Source organism: Excalfactoria chinensis, unplaced genomic scaffold (genome assembly GCF_039878825.1).
Source record: "Excalfactoria chinensis isolate bCotChi1 unplaced genomic scaffold, bCotChi1.hap2 Scaffold_85, whole genome shotgun sequence".
Taxonomy (NCBI): domain Eukaryota; kingdom Metazoa; phylum Chordata; class Aves; order Galliformes; family Phasianidae; genus Excalfactoria; species Excalfactoria chinensis.
Genome location: NW_027315717.1, coordinates 445,819 through 466,965, shown reverse-complemented (window position 1 = coordinate 466,965; position 21,147 = coordinate 445,819). Strand labels below are relative to the sequence as shown.

At 47.9% G+C, this 21,147-nt stretch overlaps 3 protein-coding genes across 3 annotated transcripts; 2 read left to right on the top strand and 1 right to left on the bottom strand.

Annotated features, from left to right (window-relative positions):
• The first annotated feature begins 1,492 nt into the window (after positions 1 to 1,492).
• LOC140265361 (olfactory receptor 14J1-like) lies at positions 1,493 to 2,428 on the top strand. Its single transcript, XM_072361276.1, has one exon. The coding sequence runs from the start codon at positions 1,493 to 1,495 to the stop codon at positions 2,426 to 2,428; it is 936 nt and encodes a 311-aa protein (XP_072217377.1).
• Positions 2,429 to 8,339: 5,911 nt separating this feature from the next.
• On the top strand, positions 8,340 to 9,275 carry LOC140265441 (olfactory receptor 14J1-like). The gene has a single exon (XM_072361361.1). It carries the CDS (start codon positions 8,340 to 8,342, stop codon positions 9,273 to 9,275), a length of 936 nt encoding a protein of 311 aa, XP_072217462.1.
• A 5,295-nt stretch (positions 9,276 to 14,570) lies between these two features.
• On the bottom strand, positions 14,571 to 16,448 carry LOC140265360 (olfactory receptor 14A16-like). Its single transcript, XM_072361275.1, has 2 exons — positions 15,706 to 16,448; positions 14,571 to 14,598 (listed from the first exon to the last, which is right to left on the bottom strand). The coding sequence occupies exons 1-2, from the start codon at positions 16,446 to 16,448 to the stop codon at positions 14,571 to 14,573; spliced, it is 771 nt and encodes a 256-aa protein (XP_072217376.1).
• Between the last annotated feature and the right edge of the window lie 4,699 nt (positions 16,449 to 21,147).

Here is a 21,147-nt window from a genome sequence, read left to right as displayed (position 1 = left end):
GGTCTTTTCCAACCATGGTGATTCTATGATACTATGATATCCTGTCCTGGTATGTGTGCCCTTTGTGTTTCAGCAAACATTCTGTGGTAGGACTCTCCACATGTCTGGAACTAGTCACTGACCACTAGAAATCTGGTGTTAAATTCAACAGATTTTAATGTACTGTCATGATGCTGTTGTCTTTCAGGAGCTGTTTGCCATGAGGATCCAGGGACATCTCAGGGGAGACAAGTGGGAGGATAAACATGACATATTCTTCTGCTGAGCTGGGCCGGGCTCCTGGGACACAGGGAGCTCTTAAAAATGGGCAGGGCTGCAGAGAGACAGCTGTGCCCAGGAGCAGCTCTAGTGCACAGCACAGCCTGCAGTTAAAGGAAGGAGAGGAGAGAAAGGGGAGAGAGCATGCAGGATGTGTACGGTGTGAGCAGGCTGTGAGCTCACTGCAGGAGCATTGCCCACAGACCATGACAAGGTAAGTTTCACTGCAGACGGTGCAGCTGCATTTCATAGAGGGTTAACTTAATCTGGGACATCCCATAGCAGATCTGGCTGCAGGCACTGCATGTTTCTTTACAGTGGAAAAAGCCTTCTGCTCCAGCTGAGGGCTTCCGTGCTTCAGCATCAGAGCACAGCCCTGAGGGCTGCATGTCCCAGCACGGCTGCAGGCTGTGCATGTGGGGCTGCAGGCGGGTGCCCAGGGCTGTCCTGCAGAGCAGGGTCCCTGCTGTGCCCCAGGGGCTGTGTGCCGGCTATGGGACTCTGCCGCCTGCCAGGCTCAGCACTCAGCCTGCCCGGGGAGCTGTCCAGGGTGCTGCGGGGAGACGTGTGGGTGGAAGGTGCAGCCCGGCAGGGCTTGTGCTGCCACAGCTGCTGCCTGGGGCAGGGGGATCACAGCTCCACTGCACAGCAGGATGTTTGTAAGGGTACTTTGCAAGAGGAGAGCCAAGGCAGGGATTTTCCATTTCCTTTTCTGAGGGGAGGCAGGAAGGATGGGCGGCAGAAATCTAAAAGGGGCTGTCAATTTTGAGCACAGCTCTGAGACTCCCAAATATTTCTTCAATCCTTTGTTTGATTTGTGAACAGTCACACAGAATGCACAGAATGTGCATTTAGCCTCTCCTTCCTAAAAAGATAAAAGTTATCACTGTTTTCTGCAGACATTAATACTACACTTGTCCTGAAAACAGGCTGATTTCTCTAAGAAAAACCAAATTGCACTGAGGCTGGGGCTGGGGTCACGAGGAACTGCTGGAATAGAGAGGAAAATTTCCAGGAGGCTGGGATATGATTAGAATATGAGAAGACATTAAGAACTGCCTAGTCTTCTACTCCTAAAGAGATGGTGAAGCTCACAAAAGCTGGAGTTAAATGAACATTTTTCAAAGGGAAAGGAGAACTTTCATAGTAGAGCAGGAAGAGAGATTCTGAGAATTGTCTGTACTGGTCATTATCTTCTGCACTTTGAGCAGGACTCCAAGCCCAGGAACAGCAGATGTCCAACAGCAGTTCCATCAGTGAGTTCCTCCTGCTGCCGTTGGCAGACACGCGGCAGCTGCAGCTCCTGCACTTCTGGCTCTTGCTGGGCATCTACCTGGCTGCCCTCCTGGGCAACGGCCTCATCAGCACAGCCGTAGCCTGCGACCGCCGCCTGCACACCCCCATGTACTTCTTCCTCCTCAACCTGGCCCTCCTCGACCTGGGCTGCATCTCCACCACTCTCCCCAAAGCCATGGTCGACGCCCTCTGGGACACCAGGGCCATCTCCTACGCAGGATGTGCTGCACAGCTCTTTTTCTTTTTCTTCTTTGCCTCAGCAGAGTTTTCATTTCTCACCATCATGTCCTATGACCGCTACGTTGCCATCTGCAAGCCCCTGCACTATGGGACCTTGATGGACAGCAGAGCTTGTGCCACCATGGCAGCTGCTGCCTGGGGCGCTGGGTTTCTCAATTCCCTGTTGCACACTGCCAGTACGTTTTCACTGCCTCTCTGCCAAGGCAATGTTGTCAATCAGTTTTTCTGTGAAATCCCCCAGATCCTCAAGCTCTCCTGCTCAGGCTCCTACCTCAGGGAAGTTGTGCTTCTCATTTTTAGTGGCAGTTTAGCCTTTCACTGCTTTGTTTTCATTGTTGTGTCCTATGTGCAGATCTTCAAGGTTGTTCTGAGGATGCCCTCTGAGCAGGGACAGCACAAAGCCTTCTCCACGTGCCTCCCTCACCTCGCCGTGGTCTCCCTGCTTGTCAGCACTGCCGTTTTTGCCTACCTGAAGCCCCCCTCTATTTCCTCCCCAGTCCTGGACCTGCTGGTGGCAGTTCTGTACTCAGTGGTTCCTCCAACACTGAACCCTATTATCTACAGCATGAGGAACAGGGAGATCAAGCACTCTCTCATGAAGGTGTTACAGTCCACACTATTCCAGATTCCATAATGTGCACATCTTCCTCTCACGATTCCCATTAATGGTTCTTCATGTTTCATGCATATTTGATTATTTGATTGCATATGATACAGCAATCTGCAAAATATGATTACAAATTATTTCATTTCTTTCCTATCTGCTTTCCACCTTCTCACTCTAATAGCTCGTGCAAGCACTGAACCAGAGTCCCTGAATAGGTTAAGAGATAAATAAAAAGCTTTTAATGCAGACTTTTCCTTTTCTCTTCTATCTTCGTATTTTGTCTGGGTTTGGTGAGGTACAGCCACAGACAGCAGCACAACGTGCTCTTTTCTTTCCTGCTCTATTTTCACTGCCACAGTGCTCTTAATAAGTCCTCTCATTTGTGCAGGCCTGAGGGTTTTGTGTGTCTCACAGAATCCCTGTTGTCTCTACAGCAGCAATCCAGGGCTGCAGTCAGTAGCCAGCAATACGAACGGCTGTGTCAGAGCTGGTCTTCTTGCTGGCACTGCCAAAACAAGAGGGCCCCTTCAGAGCAGGACCAGAGAACTGGAGGCCTCTTCCAGAGCTTGTGTAAGGAATATACCTCAGGAGCTGCCCCATGAGATGACCTTGAGATCTTTTGGTGCTCTTCTCTGAGTGACTTGATCTAATTTAATATTCCCAAGGAGATCTATAAGCGACTCAGGGCAGTGCTGTTGTTTCAAATTTATGGGCTGAGATAAGGAGATAAAGAAAAGGATTATAATTATGACAAATTTATTTATACATATATAATATATTTAGTATATTTTCACACATATACAACATATGCAGTTGCAAACATATATGCATGGATACTTATCCCTATGTGTACCTGTTTGAAAGTCCAGGAGTTGCTGCAGGGGTTTTAGCAGCCACATGGTTATATGTAGGAGCTGAAGAGGCTGTTGGGCTGTTGCAGGAGCTGGAGCAACTGCAGAGCTCATTGCCAGAGCTGGAATCACCACAGGACACGTGACTAAGTTGGATCAGTCACTGGGCTCATTGGAGGGGTTGGAGTGACCACAGGGCTGTACCTCCTGGCACAGTGCACCTCCCTTGGGAGGAATTTCTTTTATTATCTTATCGCAATACTTGGAACAGCTACAGGACCTGCAGCAGGAGTGACTGCAGAGCTCTTTATGAGGGATGGAGTGACAGTGGAATCTTTCCCAGAGCATGGAGCAACCGCAGGATGTTTAGCAAAGTCTTGGAGCTGCTGCATGTGAATATGTGGATGTGTCCCAGGAAATTTGCTGAATATGTATGAGCTCGGCTTTGAAATATGTAACGCTTCTGCTTGCTAGTTTGCAAGACAGATGGAGTGATCCCTCTTTGCACCTGGCACCCAATAAATGCAATCCCGCTTTATAACTTAACACTGGGTTATAGAGTTTGATTCCTCAGGTCAATATGGTGGCCCAGATGGGACCAGCTCTATTCGGCGGCAGGGCCAGCTGAGAGGGGGGACACTTTTGGCGCACCCTGAGATTTCTCTGATGGACTCCCTTCCTCTCCTGATCACTGCGGGGACAGACAAGGACCATCCATAGGCAGACCAGGTATATGTGTATGGTAAGGGGAGCCCATAAGTCTTGAGGAGACATCCTACTCAGGGTATAGCCATCCATGCTGCCCCTAGGGAGGTGAGCTGTGGGGCGAGTGCCGAGTCCCGATCCGTGTTTCCTTCCTCCTGCAAAGGAAATGGCCAGAGACAAACAAAGTGAAAGACTCTGTGTTGTCTGTCCACTCATATGTATGTTCTGCTTGTATGTAAGAAGACGGGAGTTTGTACTCTATAGATTAGGAAGAGGGTCCTGAGGAGAGGTGTACATTCAACCCGAAAAATGAGTGTTAATGAATGTCAACCCATTTATGTAATACTATGTACTACTTGTGGGGAAGTGTGTGAGGGAGGTGGTTAAGGGAAAGTTAAGGTTCAGGTGGATTAGGGGATTGTTGAGGGAAAGTTATGTGGTATTAAGGGTGTATATGGAATCTAAAAAACAGTATAGTTTCACAAACTGTTTTGATGGTATAAGAAAGTGTAATAGTTGATGGCACATGGAAGTGTACTTGAGGGTATGTGGAAGTGTAAATGAGGGTACAAATAGTGGAATAGTTTACAGAGGGAAAAGGAATAAAGAGGAAGTGAGTTTATCTGCACTGACATGAGAGCAGCCCCCCGCAACGTTCCTCTGTGAGCAAAGCAGAGACAGACTCCCCATGTAGCATGCAGTGTTATTCTACTCACCAAATGGATGAGGTCACAACAGAAGAGGCAGATCTTCCTCTCTGCTCCGTCTGTGGCATACTCTGGAGTTCAAGGCATTACAAAGCTATGGCACATGTACGTTCTTTCACTGATGACACCTTAGTATTCTCAGGGCTCTCATTTCAATTGCATCTAAATAAATCGAGGGTCATGCCAGTTGACAGGTAGCTGGCAAATGTTTTCTCATTGTAAGGAAGAGCAAGAAAGGTGACAGGGGCAATTACGAATCAATCCAGTCCCTGGTAAAATTATGGAGACAATGATGGTGGATGTTATGGAAAAACAGCTGAAGGACAATTCTGTCATTGGTCACAGCCAACACAACTTCCAGAGGGGAAGGTCCTGTTTAACTATCGGACTTTTCATGACAAGGTTAGCAAATTGGTTGATCAAGGGAAGCCAGTTGAAGTTATCCTTGACGATTTCAGTAGAGCTTTTGATACTATTTCTCACAACACCCTTCTGAGCAGAATGTCCTTCATACAGCTAGGCACAAACATAACGTGGTAGGTGAACAGTTGGTCAGTATGTCAGGCCCAAAGGACTATAGTCACTGGGTTCCATCAGGCTGGTAGATGGTCACTATCAGGGTTCCCCAGGGCGCCATATTAGGGCCACTTCTCTTTCATGTTTTTGTGGATGACTTGCATGCAGGACTAGAAGATATTCTGAGCAAGTTTGCTGATGAGACCAGATGAGGAGGTGCTGTTGCCTAAAATGAGTTGGGGAGAGATGTGGACAAGTCAGAGAAGTGGGTACCAGTTGGTCCAAAGCACCAAGTGCATAAAGTATAACTAGAACAAGTGCCTGATTGTGCACCTGGGTAGGGGCAATCCTGGACATACACACTGACTGGATATGGGACACTGGAGAGTGGTCTGACTGAAAAGGATTGGGGGTCCTGGTCAACATCAAATTGAACGTGAGTCAGCAGTGTGCCCAGGCAGCCAGGAAGCTCAGCGGTCCATTGGAGTGCATCAAGCAAGGCATTGCCAGCTGGGTGAGGGAAAGGATTGTCCCTGTCTGCTCTGCACTGCTGCAGCCTCACCTGGAGCACTGGGTGCACTTCTGGGCACTGAAGAGCATAAAAGTCATCAAATTATGGGAGAGTGTGCATAGGATGTCACCAGAACTGAGAGATGTGAAGTTCAGAGTTACATTGGGATTGACTGCTTGTTCAGACTGGGCCTTTCTCACATCCCACATCCTGAGATGAGACACAGGGCACACATGGGACATGGACTTCACAGCATCCTTGCACCCCATGCAGAGCCTGGGATCTTCTGCTCCCATGTCTTTCTTTTAACATCATGCAGACCTCCATCCACTGCCCCAGGAAGGATCCTTAGTCAGCATGAGGTTCTCCCTGCCAAGGGCCTGGGAATCAGGGCTTGGCCTTTCTGCTTCATAAGAAAAAGCAGGGGTTTCTCAGCATCAGAGCCACCATGCCAGTGCCTTTGCCTGCCTGTAGTCATGGCTTCCACTTATCTGCTCTAACAAGTCCCTGGGGAAGCTTGCTTGCTAGTGTCCCTCAGTGGGCCCATTAATACTCCAAGAAACTTCACTGTTACTTCTGCCTTTGTCTTGTTGAGCACTTTGTGCAGTCTTCTCTCTGCACTGCAGGTTGACGGACTTGTCAACAAGTATCGCCTGGGGCCCATTATCACCTGAAGAGCCTCCTGAGCCTTGTGCCTTCCTGTCATCATCTTAAGGTATTCAGAACCTGTACAGCAAAATAGAGAGCAATATGGAGAGAGCTTAAAGTGGCCGAAGCCAGCAGTCGTTTATTTATTTATATTTGAGTTTAAACAAGTCATTAAAGCAGCACTGTGCAACTGGTATCAATCCGGAATGTTCCCAGTGAGTTCTATTCTGTTACTGTGTGGGCAAATGTCCTCCTCAACCTCCCCACCCTATTTCTACTCACACTGGCCCCATGGGACTTGCATCACTTTTTTTCACATCAATCTTCTCCTCTGCATTCACCCGCTCAGTGTTAAAATTCATATGCACCAGCTCCAACTAGTTTTCCACAGAGAACCAAAGGCACATGGTCCATGAAAGAATTCCTTTTGTTTTTGGCCAACAAACAGCAGGAAAAGTGTTTCAATTGAATGAACACTAAAACACAGTGGTCAGCTGCATGCCATGTCCATTTCGCTTCTGTTGAGGTTTGTCTTTCACTGGGAAAATTTGTACAAGAAATGAGTTAGACACAGTCATGATGCTGTTGACTTTCAGGAGCTGTTGGCCATCAGGACCCAGGGATATCTCAGGGGAGATGAGTGGGAAGAATGAAAGTGTCATCCTATTCTGCTGGGCTGGGCTTCTGGGACTCAGGGAGATCATAAAAGTGGGCAGTGCTGCAGAGAGACAGCTGTGCCCAGGAGCAGCTCTTGTGCACAGCACAGCCTGCAGGTGACAGAAGGAGAGGAGAGAAAGGGGAGAGAGCTTGCAGGATGTGAATGGTGTGAGCGGGCTGTGAGCTCGGTGCAGGAGCATTGCCCACAGACCATGACATGGTAAGTCTCACTGCAGACCATGAGCGGCTTTTAATAGAGGGTTAACTAAATGCAGGACATCCCATAGCAGATCTGGCTGCAGGCACTGCATGTTTCTTTACTGTGGAAAAAGCCTTCTGCTCCAGCTGAGGGCTTCCATGCTGCAGCATCAGAGCACAGCCCTGAGGGCTGCGTGTCCCAGCACGGCTGCAGGCTGTGCATATGGGGCTGCAGGCGGGTGCCCAGGGCTGTTGTGCAGAGCAGGGTCCCTGCTGTGCCCCAGGGGCTGTGTGCCGGCTATGGGACTCTGCCGCCTGCCAGGCTCAGCACTCAGCCTGCCCGGGGAGCTGTCCAGGGTGCTGCGGGGAGACGTGTGGGGGGAAGGAGCCCCCCGGCAGGGCTTGTGCTGCCACAGCTGCTGCCTGGGGCAGGGGATCACAGCTCCACTGCACTGCAGGATTTATGTGAGGGTACTTTGCAAGAGGAGAGTAAAGGCAGGGATTTTGCATTTCCTTTTCTGAGGGGAGGCAGGAAGGATGGGCAGCAGAAATCTAAAATGCCGTCAATTTTGAGCACAGCTCTGAGACTCCCAAATATTTCTTCAATCCATCGGGTTTTGTTTGTTTGTTTGTTTTTGTTTGTTTGTTTGTTTGTTTGTTTGTTTTTTGTTTTGTTTTTGTTTGTTTGTTTTTTGTTGTTTTTGTTTTGTTTTGTTTTGTTTGTTTGTTTTTTGAGCAGTCACACAGAAAGTGCTTTCAGCCTCTCCTTCCTAAAAGGATAAAGTCACTTTAACTTTTCATTGCTTTCTGCAGACATTAATAGATGATTTGTCCTGCAAACTGTCTGATTTGTCTAAGACAATTTGAAGTGCACAGAAGCTGGAGCTGGGGCCTCGAAGAGCAGCTGGAGTAAAGAGGAAAATATCCAGAAGGCTGGAATGTGATTAGGAAATGAGAAGAAAGAAAGAGCACACTAACCTATATGGTGAATCACATGAAAAATAAATTCAAATTCTGGACTTAAATGAACATTTTCCAAATAGAAAGGAGAACTTTTATAGTATAGCAGGACTGTCTCTGAGATTGATTTGGACTTGTCATTATCTTCTGCACTCTGAGCAGGACTCCAAGCCCAGGAACAGCAGATGCCCAACAGCAGCTCCATCAGCGAGTTCCTCCTGCTGCCGTTGGCAGACACGCGGCAGCTGCAGCTCCTGCACTTCTGGCTCTTGCTGGGCATCTACCTGGCTGCCCTCCTGGGCAACGGCCTCATCAGCACAGCCGTAGCCTGCGACCGCCGCCTGCACACCCCCATGTACTTCTTCCTGCTCAACCTGGCCCTCCTCGACCTGGGCTGCATCTCCACCACTCTCCCCAAAGCCATGGCCAACGCCCTCTGGGACACCAGGGCCATCACCTACACAGGATGTGCTGCACAGCTCTTTTTCTTTCTCTTCTTCATCTCAGCAGAGTTTTCCCTTCTCACCACCATGTCCTATGACCGCTATGTTGCCATCTGCAAGCCCCTGCACTACGGGACCTTGATGGACAGCAGAGCTTGTGCCACCATGGCAGCAGCTGCCTGGGGCGCTGGGGTTCTCAATTCCCTGCTGCACACTGCCAGTACGTTTTCACTGCCTCTCTGCCAAGGCAATGTTGTCCACCAGTTTTTCTGTGAAATCCCCCAGATCCTCAAGCTCTCCTGCTCAGACTCAAATCTTAGGGAAGTTGTGCTTCTCATTTTTAGTTGCAGTTTAGCTTTTGGGTGCTTTGTTTTCATAGTTGTGTCCTATGTGCAGATCTTCATGGCCGTGCTGAGGATGCCCTCTGATCAGGGACGGCACAAAGCCTTCTCCACGTGCCTCCCTCACCTGTCTGTGGTCTCCCTGTTTGTCAGCACAGGCATTTTTGCCAACCTGAAGCCCCCCTCTCTCTCTTCCCCATTTATGGACCTGCTGGTGTCACTTCTGTACTCGGTGGTTCCTCCAACACTGAACCCTATTATCTACAGCATGAGGAACAGGGAGATCAAGCACTCTCTCAGGAAGGTGTTGCAATACGCACTATTTCAGCTTCCATAAAGTGTACATCTTCCTCACATGATTCTCAGTGATGGTTCTTTATGTTTTTTGCATATTTGATAGTTTGATTTTGTGTGATACCGTAATCTGCGGAAATATGTTTCACATTTTCTCACTTCTACCTTCTTTATATTTTCTCACTCCATGAGCTCGTGTAAACATGTAACCAGATTCCCTAAATATATTAAGCGATAAATAAAAATTGCAATGTAGACTTTTCCTTAGCTCTTCTCTCTTCTTGCCTTGTCTGGATCTGGTGGAGGTACAGCCACGGACAGCAGCAAAACATGATCTTTCATTTCTGCTCTTTTTAGACTGCCACAGTTCTCTCGAGTACTTTCATTTGTGCACGCCTGAAGGTCTTGTGTGTCTGACAACAGTTCTGATGTCTCTACAGCAGCACTCCTGTGCTGCAGTCAGTAGCCGGAAATATGAATGGCTGTGCCAGAACTGGTCTCCTTGTTGGCACTGCCATAACAAGAAGGACTCCTCAGAGCAGGACCTGAGAACTGGAGACCTCATCCAAAGCTGGTGCATGGAATATACCTCAGGAGCTGCTCCCTGAGATCTTTTGGTGCTCTTCCATGTGTGACTGGGTCAGATTCAAGAGTCCCAAGTAGATCTTTAAGCGACTCGGGGCCGTGCTGTGGTTTAAAGTTTATAGGTTGAGATAAAGAGAAAAAGAAAAGGATAATAATTATGATAAAAATATTTATACATAAATAATATATTTAGTACATTTTCACACATGTACATCATATGCAGTTGCAGGCATATCTGCAAAGATACTATTCCCTATGCCTATCTGTTTGCAAGTCCAGGACTTGTTGCAGGGGTTTTAACAGTCACAGGGTTCACTGTAGGAGCTGAAGTGGCTGTCGGGCTGTTACAGGAGCTGGAGCAACTGCAGAGCTCATTGCCAGAGCTGGAAACACCACAGGACCTGTGACTAAGTTGGAGCAGCCACTGGGCTCATTGGAGGGGTTGGAGCGACCGCAGGGCTGTACCTCTTGGCACAGTGAACCTCCCTTGGGAGGGTTTTGTTTCATTTTCTTATCGCAGTACTTGAAACAGCTACAGGACATGTGGCAGGAGTGACTGCAGAGCTCATTATGAGGAATGGAGTGACAGGAAGATCTGTCCAGAGCTTGGAGCAACTGCAGGATGTGTAGCAAAACCTTGGAGCTGCTACAGGGTCTGTGCCAGGAGTTGCAGAGAGTGCAGCACTGCCAGCTCTCTTCTCCTTGAGGATGCTGAAGAATACTGAACACAGTTCAGTATGAGGGGGCCAGGCCCTGGCACAATTCAGTCATTTGAACCTGTTTGGTATTACCAGGGCCACAGCAGTCTTTCCCCCAATATTCTACCCGTTTCTCAGGATCCTTCAGTTTCTCAGAGATGAAGTTCCTAAGCCCTGGTGGTGCCCACCGCTCCAGGCAGTTGCCCAGACCATCCAACACCCCTTGTCATGCAGAGCTGTCTCACCTTGGGTCAGATCCCACAGTGACATTCTCAAATAATTTTTTAGTCTGAGACACAAACCAACCTGATACACATTAATGACATGTAGGAATGGGAGCATGATGGTTGGAGCATCCCATGGATAGTCAAAATCCTCAGGAGCTGTTGTAACTACATTTGGAGTTCCAGGGAAAGATAAGTGAGAGGAAGGCTGAGGGACAGCTGGAAAGTGTCCTCCCATCTCTCCTCCATAGCCAGGCACCCTGAGGAGACAATGTTTGACAGCTGCCAGTTTTATCGCAACATAAACCAAAGCCAAACAGCAAAGCAAAATAAATACCCCAAACATGGCCCCAGAGTTGACAAACAGTGCAGAAGGGAAAACAAGCAGCAAGCAAGGAGCTGTGCAATGCAGCATCATGAGAAGTCTCAGTGAGCTCTACAAACAGGGAAACAATCAGCATCATGGCCAGCAATTCTCCAGCTCCTACAAAGCCCTGTGTTAACTTGCTCTGGACAGATGCGCTCAACCCTTGGAGCCCCACATCAGGCACCAAAAAGACGGTGGTGGCAGAACCCAGCAGGTGACTCAGCAGCACACAGTGCTTTGTGCACTGCCCTCTTCCCAGTGGGATGGGGAAGAGCATTGGGAAACAAAGTACAATTTGTGGGTTGAAATGGAGCTATTTACTAAGAGAGATACAAGGAGAGGTGTAATAGTTATCAGTATGAATCCATTTATATGGAACAGTAGGTAACAACTGATGCACAAGCAGTTGCTCAGCACCACCAGACTGATGCCCAGTTGGGCCTTGGGCAGCAGAAGAGAGTGAGATGAACTCCCACCCCTTTCAATACTCCTTTTACTCACTCTAATTTGGTACGAAACATCCCTTTGGCCACTTTCAGTCAGCTGTCCTCACTCTGTTCCCTCCCAGTTCCATGTGCCCTCCACTGACCATGGCCTTGGCTCTGTACAACACTGCTTAGCAGCAGCTGTAAACATCAGAGTGTCATCAACGTTGTTTTTCTCCTAGAACCAAAACTGCACCAGAGCAGACAGTCTGAAGGAAACAATGCCATCCCAGCTGTAACTCAGATACCTGCCTGTCCCCCTCCTCTTGTTCTTCCTGATCAGGAAGCAAGGAACAGAATCTGCTGCTCTCCTCTCTGAGCCCTTTCCATCAGCTCTCAGCTGGCTCCTCTGCCATCCCCAGGCAGAGCTCAGTGCACTCTCACAGAGGGCAGCAGCCTTTCCTCATCTTCCTTGCCCATCCATCATGAAGAGTCTGAATCTGCTTTGCTACAGTTCAGAGGTGAGAATCAACCCACCATGTCTCTGTGAGCCAAACAAGACCCTAGGCCTGCAAATGCACAGCGATTTCAGTCTCGCTGAGTGAATGATTGTGGTCCTCTCCTTAGTGTAAAGACTCTTCAGAAAGCATCCCCTTCCAGAAGCATGTTTTGATTTAGACTGGCTGGGCCTTGCATCTACACCGTGGTACTGATGATCAGAAGGTGGCACACAGGTACAAGACGCATATGGAACTCACAGTTGTTCATCAAGCACTGACACTATCAGGGCATGGATTTCCTGAATGTCCTCAGCTGCATTTGCCAGCTGGCTGGGGGTGTGCTGGAGACCCCATGGAACTGTCATTCTGTTGTAATACAAGAAGAATTTTACAGAGCAGCACCCATGGATCAAGATAAGGACTTCACAGAGCAGCATCTACGGAGTAGGATAAACTGCATGAGAACCAAGGACACCTGTAGGAAAAGAATGAATGGCTCTCGCCTTTGAAGCTTGGGGGTGGGGTAGGTTTGTTATTGCAGTAGCTTTCCTTCAGTTATTGTGTGTGATTTTTGAACTCCCGCTTCTGTCTGCTATAAAAGTACAGCTTTTTGGGCAATAAATGGATGCAGCTATATTTAACCTTATTGGTGTGTGGCTGTTTGTCCCAGCGCTCTGACTTTTTGCCCTCACACTCACCATCAATTGGCGCTCAATGTGGGGCACTTTAAGGTTGGACCTCAAAACTTCACTGAAGGAACGGGAGAGTGAAGTTGGAGAAACCGGGACCTGAGCTGATGTGACAGGGTCCCGAAGCACTGTCTGGAACAAAGATAGTGGGTAAACTGCGAGAGGACAGCGGTCGCAGCAGATGGTTGGCATTGGCTAGCGAAAAGCTGTAAGTGTTGTGGTAGCTGGAAGCGGGGTCGCATCCCGCCCTCTGAAAGCCACGATGGAGTGGGAAGCTGCGGAGAAACTGCTCATAAGTATTCTCTCTAAGAGAGGGGAGCAGGTATCTCCTATAGGCATATCTGAGCTGGTAAAATGGGTTCGGAAGAGTGGACATCTTCAGGAGTTGGCACTGATGTTCAGCGTAACCATATGGTGAGAAATAGGGGACCGTATGTGGGACTCTGTTATCTTGGAAAATAAGGAACCTAAGCATTTGCAAGGCTTGGGTCCTACATGGAAGCTGATTATAAATACATCAAAGAATATGCAAGCCAAGCATCAGATTGCTGCTACAGTACAAGCCCTATCTGGACCTAGTGCTCAGTCAAGGTCAGAATTTAACTCCCTGTTACCAGGAGTCTCGTACTCAGTTTGCTCATCAGCTTCACAAGTTAGGGCTTCTGCAGAAGCTCTGAATACTCCCCTGACCTCGACCTCTTTGATGTCCCAGCAGGGCCAGTGGCAGCAAGTGAGGAAGGTGGGGGGGGGCGGCTAAGGGGGGGGGGGGGGAGGAGTGTGCAGAGCATCAAGAAGATCCTGAGAGAGAAAGCAACTCAGATAATGGTGGGAATGGGAAAGCGTTAGAGGAGTATATTAAAACATTAACTGAGAATCTGCAGGACTTGGAACTGCATATGAAGGAGGCAACAGTCTCTACGAGCACTGATGTCTTTACAGACCCTGCCTATGCCACTTTTACCCCAGACATAGCAGCCCTCCATCTTCACGTTGGTCTGGGCCTATTAGAGATGCAATATTGTAGGGACAGTGGCAAGCTGCGTCTCAGCTTGCTTGTCTGGTGATATACGATCAGCAGGGAGCTGCTTGGTGGGAAGTGCATGACTGGAAATTGTTACAACAGGCTCGTAGGACTGTGACTGACTATGGGATAAAATCCAAAGCTTCTAAGCAAATTATTCAATGGATTTTCACTGCGGATGTGCAAATGCAGCTGGACACTCGTAATATTGCTTGGTTGTTACTAACGCCATCAGAATATGTGTTGTTTATTCTGGAATGGATGGAAGGGTTTAAACAAATTGGACAAGGAAAAAACTCTTCTGACTGTTCCCCACTGCTCTCCCTCCCACCCTCGCTGCTGCTCCTCAGAGCCGAAAACAGCCCCTGCCCAGATTCAATCCATAGCTCCGACCCCCCCCCCCGATGGTGAGGAGAAGAGAAATCGCAACCCCCCTGCACGCCCGTGCCTTCTGCTGCCACTCTGGCCCTAACGCTGGCGGTGCCACAGCTGCCTTCCACCCCACCCACGTTGCTCACTGTGACGCTGCCTCTCTCTGCCGCGTCTACATCATTTGCTGCTTCGTCTCTGCAGCCTACACATAACTTGGTTAAAAACAAGGATGGACCGACCAGTCAAACTTTCCTCCAAGAATGGGGGATTAAACACATTACATGCATAGCTCATTCTCCCATGGGACAAGCTATCACTGAGCGCACTCATCAAACATTGAAATCCATTATTATTATACAAAAAAGGGGAACATGGGGGACACACCACAAGAAAAATTATGTAAGGCTTTGCTTGTGCTGAATTTTTGAATCGTGATCATACATATACAGCTCGTGGATCAAGATAAAGACTTCACAAAGCAGCAGCTGCGGAGCAGGATAAACAGCATGAGAACCAAGGGCACCTCTAGGAAAAGAATGAATGGCTCGTGGCTATGAAGGGGTGTTTATGGTAGTTATTGCAGTAGCTTTCCTCCAATTAGTGTGTGTGATTTTTGGATGCCCTTATCTGTCTGCTGCAAACGTATGGCTTTTTGGGCAATAAATGGATGCAGCTATATTTAACCTTATTGGTGTGTGGCTGTTTGTCTGTGCATGCTGACCTTCTGCCTTCAGGTTCTCCAACAAGTATATGTGAATATATGCATGCTCATGCATATATTGTATATGTTTGAAAATATACTAAATATATTATAAATGTATAAATACATTTATCATAATTATCCTTTTCTTTTTCTCTTTATCTCAGCCCATAAACTTTCAACCTCAGCACTGCCCCGAGTTGCTTGCAGATCTCCTTGGGACAGTTCAGTCTCACCAGGTCACACAGTGAAGAGTAACAAAAGACCTCGAGGCCTCCTAATGGAGCAGCTCCTGAGGTATATTCCTTACAAAAGCTTTGGAAGAGACCTCCAGTTCTCTGGTCCTGCTCTGAAGTGGCTCTCTTGTTATGGCAGTGCCAGCAAGGAGACCAGCTCTGACACAGCCGTTCATATTGCCGGCTACTGACTGCAGCCCCAGAGTGCTGCTGTAGAGAGAAAAGGACTGTCGTGAGACACACAAGACCTTCAGGCCAGCAGAAATGAGAGGACTTGAGAGCACTGTGGCAGTGTAAAGAGAGCAGGATAGAAAAGAGCACGTTGTGCTGCTGTCTGTGGCTGTACCTCTTCCAGACCCAGACAAGGCAGGAAGAGAGAAGAAAAAAGGAAAAGTCTGCTTTAAAAGCTTTTTATTTATCTCTTTACCTATTCAGGGAATCTGGTTCCATGTTTACATGAGCTCTTGGAGGGAGAAATTGGAGATTAGGTAGGAAAGAAGTGAAATAATTTTTTATTTATAAGCTCAATAACATTTTTTTGTGGGTTAATATATCACACACAATCAAACAATAAACGATGCTTAAAACATAAGGAACCATCACTGGGAATCCTATAAGGAAGATGTGCACTTTATGGAAGCTGGAATAGTGCATACTGCAACACCTTGCTGAGAGCATGCTTGATCTCCCTGTTCCTCATGCTGTAGATAATTGGATTCAGTGTTGGAGGAAGCACTGAGTACAGAAGTGCCACTGTCAGATCCAGGAGTGAGAAGGAGGCAGAGGTGGGCTTCAGGTAGGCAATAGAGGCAGTGCTGACAAGCAGTGAGAGCACAGCCAGGTGAGGGAGGCACGTGGAGAAGGCTTTGTGCCATCCCTGCTCTGAGGGCATCCTCAGCACAGTCTTGAAGATCTGCACATAGGAGACCACTATGAAAACAAAGCACCCAAAGGCTAAACTGAAACTAAAAATGATAAACACAACTTCCCTGAGGTAGGAGCCTGAGCAGGAGAGCTTGAGGATCTGGGGGATTTCACAGAAAAACTGGTTGACAACATTGCCTTGGCAGAGAGGCAGTGAAAACGTACTGGCAGTGTGCAGAATGGAATTGAGAAGCCCAGTGCCCCAGGCAGCTGCTGCCATGGTGGCACAAGCTCTGCTGTCCATCAAGGTCCCGTAGTGCAGGGGCTTGCAGATGGCAACGTAGCGGTCATAGGACATGATGGTGAGAAGGGAATACTCTGCTGAGAGGAAGAAGAAAAAGCAAAACACCTGTGCAGCACATCCTGCGTAGGAGATGGCCCTGGTGTCCCAGAGGGCGTTGGCCATGGCTTTGGGGAGAGTGGTGGAGATGCAGCCCAGGTCGAGGAGGGCCAGGTTGAGGAGGAAGAAGTACATGGGGGTGTGCAGGCGCTGGTCGCAGGCTACGGCTGTGCTGATGAGGCCGTTGCCCAGGAGGGCAGCCAGGTAGATGCCCAGCAAGAGCCAGAAGTGCAGGAGCTGCAGCTGCCGCGTCTCTGCCAATGGCAGCAGGAGGAACTCGCTGATGGAGCTGCTGTTGGGCATCTGCTGTTCCTGGGCTTGGAGTCCTGTTCAGAGTGCAGAAGACGATGAAAAGTCCACACCATTCTCAGAGACACTCCTCTTGCTACAATATGAATGACAGAAAAATGGAAAATATTCATTTAACTCCAGAGCTTGAATTTATTTTCATGATCTTCACCATCACTTAAGGAGCGGAAGATTATGGAGCTCTTAATTCCTTCTCATTTCCTAATCAAATATTAGCCTCCTGGATATTTATGTGATAGTTCACGAAACAAGCATTTGACTGTAGAAGAATGTGGGAGTTTCAGAGCTGTGTTTATGTTTGAAAGCCCCTTTTAGATTTCTCCCTCCAATCCTCTTTCCTTCCCTCAGACCAGGAAATAGAAAATCCCTGCCTTGGCTCTCCTCTTGCAAAGCACCCTTACAAACATTCAGTTGTGCAGTGGAGCTGTGATCTCTCTGCCACAGGCAGCAGCTGTGGCAGCAGAAGCCCTGATGGGGAACTCCTTCCACCCACACATCTCCCCCTGAACAGCAGGGACCCTGCTCTGCAGGACAGCACTGGGCACCCGACTGCAGCCCCGTCTGCACAGACTGCAGCTGTGCTGGGACACGCAGCCCTCAGGGCTGTGCTTTCATACTGCAGAATGGAAACCCTCAGCTAAAACAGAAGTCTTTTTCCCCTGAAAAGAAACATGCAGTGCATGAAGCCAGTTCTGCTTCAGAACTATCCGCATTTAGTCCCGCATTTAGTTAACCCTCTTTGAATAGCATCTACATGGTCTGCAGTGAGACTTACCGTGTCGTGATCTGTGAGCAATGCTCCTGCACTGAGCTCACATCCCGCTCAGACCATTCACATCCTGCAAGCTCTCTCCCCTTTCTCTCCTCTCTTTCTGTCACCTGCAGGCTGTGCTGTGCACAAGAGCTGCTCCTGGGCACAGCTGTCTCTCTGCAGCACTTCCCATTTGTATGAGCTTCCTGAGTCCCAGGAGCCCAGCCCAGCAGAATAGGATGACATTTTCATCCTTCCCACTCATCTCCCCTGAGATATCCCTGGGTCCTGACGGCCAACAGCTCCTGAAAGTCAACAGCATCATGACTGTGTCTAACTCATTTCTTGTACAAATATTCCCTGTGACAGACAAACCTCAATAGATGCAGCTTGGTCATGGCATGCAGTTGATCACTGTGTTTTACTGTTCATTCAATTGCAACACCTATCCTTCTGTTTGTTGGCCAAAAACAAAGGGAATTCTTTCTTGGCCCATGTGCCGCTGGTTCTCTGTGGAAAGCTAATTGGAGTTAGTGCAGAGGAGTTTTAACACTGAGCGGGTGGCTGCAGAGAAGAGTGATGTGAGGAAAATTGATGCAAGTCCCATGGGGCCAATGTAAGCAGAAATGGGGTGGGGAGGTTGAGGAGGAAATTTGTCCACACAGTAACACAACAGAACTCATTGGGAACATTCAGGATTGATACCAGTTGAACAGTGCTGATTTAATGTTTTGTTTAAACTCAAATATAAATAAATAAACAATAAACAACTGCTGGCTTCGGCCACTTTAAGCTCTCTCCATATTGCTCTCTATTTTGCTGTACAGGTTCTGAATACCTTAAGATGATGACAGGAAGGCACAAGGCTCAGGAGGCTCTTCAGGTGATAATGGGCCCCAGGCGATACTTGATGATAAGTCCGTCAATCGCCAGTGCAGAGAGAAGTTTGCACAGAGTGCTCAACAAGACAAAGGCAGAAGTAACAGTGAACTTTCTTGGAGTATTAATGGGCCCACTGAGGGACACTAACAAGCAAGCTTCCCCAGGGACTTGTTAGAGCAGATAATTGGAAGCCATGACTACAGGCAGGCAAAGGCACTGGCATGGTGGCTCTGATGCTGAGAAACCCCTGCTTTTTCTTATGAAGCAGAAAGGCCAAGCCCTGATTCCCAGGCCCTTGGCAGGGAGAACCTCATGCTGACTAAGGATCCTTCCTGGGGCAGTGGATGGAGGTCTGCATGATGTTAAAAGAAAGACATGGGGGCAGAATGTCCCAGGCTCTGCATGGGGTGCAAGGATGCTGTGAAGTCCATGTCCCATGTGTGCCCTGTGTCTCATCACAGGATGTGGGATGTGAGAAGGGCCCAGTCTGAACAAGCAGTCAATCCCAATGTAACTCTGAACTTCACATCTCTCAGTTCTGGTGACATCCTATGCACACTCTCCCATAATTTGATGTCTTTTATGCTCTTCAGTGCCCAGAAGTGCACCCAGTGCTCCAGGTGAGGCAGCAGCAGTGCAGAGCAGACAGGGACAATCCTTTCCCTCACCCAGCTGGCAATGCCTTGCTTGATGCACTCCAATTGACCGCTGAGCTTCCTGGGTGCCTGGGCACACTGCTGACTCATGTTCAATTTGATGTTGACCAGGACCCCCAATCCTTTTCAGTCAGACCACTCTCTAGTGTCCCATATCCAGTCAGTGTGTATGTCCAGGATTGCCCCTACCCAGGTGCACAATCAGGCACTTGCTATACTTAATGCACTTGGTGCTTAGGACCAACTGGTACCCACTTCTCTGACTTGTCCACATCTCTCCCCACTCATTGGAGGCAACAGCACCTCCTCATCTGGTCTCATCAGCAAACTTGCTCAGAACATCTTCTAGTCCTGCATGCAAGTCTTCCACAAAAACATGAAAGAGAAGTGGCCCTAAAATGGCGCCCTGGGGAACCCTGATAGTGACCATCTACCAGCCTGATGGAACCCAGTGATTACAGTCCTTTGGGCCTGACCTATTGACTATCTGTTCACCCACCATGTTATATTTCTGCCTAGCCGAATGAAGGACATTCTGCTCAGAAGGGTGTTGTGAGAAATAGTATCAAAAGCTCTACTGAAATCCTCAAGGATAACTTCAACTGGCTTCCCTTGATCAACCAATTTGCTAACCTTGTCATAACAAGTCCGATAGTTAAACAGGACCTTCTCCTCTGGAAGTTGTGTTTTCTGTGACCAATGACAGAATTGTTCTTCGGGTTTTTTTCCATCACTCCCATCATCACTTTCTCCATCATTTTACCAAGTACTGTTGTGAGACTGTCAGGTCCATAATTGCCCCGTCATCTTTCTTGCTCTTCCTTACAATGAGACAACATTTGCCTGCTTCTTGTAAGCTGGCATGACCCCAGGCTTTTTTAGATGCCACTGAAATTAGAGCCGTGAGCAAAATAAGGTGTCATCAGTGCCAGAACATAGATGTGCCATAGCTTTGCAATGCCTAGAACTCTGGAGTATGCCACAGATGGAGCAGAGAGGAAGATCTGCCTCTTCTGCTGTGAGCTCATCCATTTGGTGAGTAGAATAACAGTACCTGATACATGGGGACAGTGTCTCTGCTCTGCTCAGCTTGCAGGCGGAATGGTGAGGAGGGTTGCTCTCATGTCAGTGCAGACAAACTCACTTTCTATTAAACCTTTTATCCTCTGTACACTATTCCACTATTTGTACCTTCATTTACACTTCCACATACCCTCAAGTACACTTCCATATGCCACTAACAATTACACGTTCTTATATCATCAAAACAGTTTGGGAAACAATACAGTTCTTCAGTTCCCATAAACACCCTTAATACCATACAACTTTCCCTTAACCATAAACTTATAAACTCTTTGCCACAGAAGCAGCAGTGATTGAACCACATCCCTCACACACTTCCTCGCAAGCCGTACATAGTACTACATAAATGGCTTGACACTCATTTGATGGTTGGAACATACACCTCTGAAGACTTTAAGACCCTAGAAGTCCGCAGCTGGGCCAATTACCGAAGTAACACCAAGAGGGTGAGCGGCAAAATGGCGATTTATGAAGCAAACACACACTTATATAACCTACGCCCTTCGTGTACGCCTCTCTTGTACACGTCATCGATCCTTCCAGAAATTAGGGAGGGCCTGTCGCGTGACAGCCCGATATCCCCGTATTTCGCCTAATACAACATCTCCCCCTCCCCATGCTAAGAGAACCTAACCCGTTACAATACGCAACACTATAAACCTAACCAATGCTTAAAGCTTATCCTGCATTCTATGGTATTCTATACTCTAATGGACATACCTAAAGAAACTCTATTGAATTATCCGTCTTATTTGCTATACCTTAACATACTATGCATAACCTTAAAATACACTCTTATCATAACTAATATTATATAGTACTCTATATAAACCCTTAACTAAACCTTAACAAACTCTCTATAATATAATTAGTAGCATAAGGCACAACCATGTTATGAAAACACCACCACAACTGTGTGGAGCAAGTGATTGAATAGTCCTCTTGTTGTCAGGAACCTTTTGAGAACCAATTCTCGTCCGCGATGTTTTCCATCCCTCTTCATTCTTCTTACGCCTGATGTATCTTCTCTGTATGGTGAACATCCGTCAAAGTCTTTCTGTCCATATCCTCGATAGCGTCCATCAACTCATCAGCACACGGCAACATGCACCATCGTTGCATTAACGCGTACTTGATATGTAGCGACTAGGTA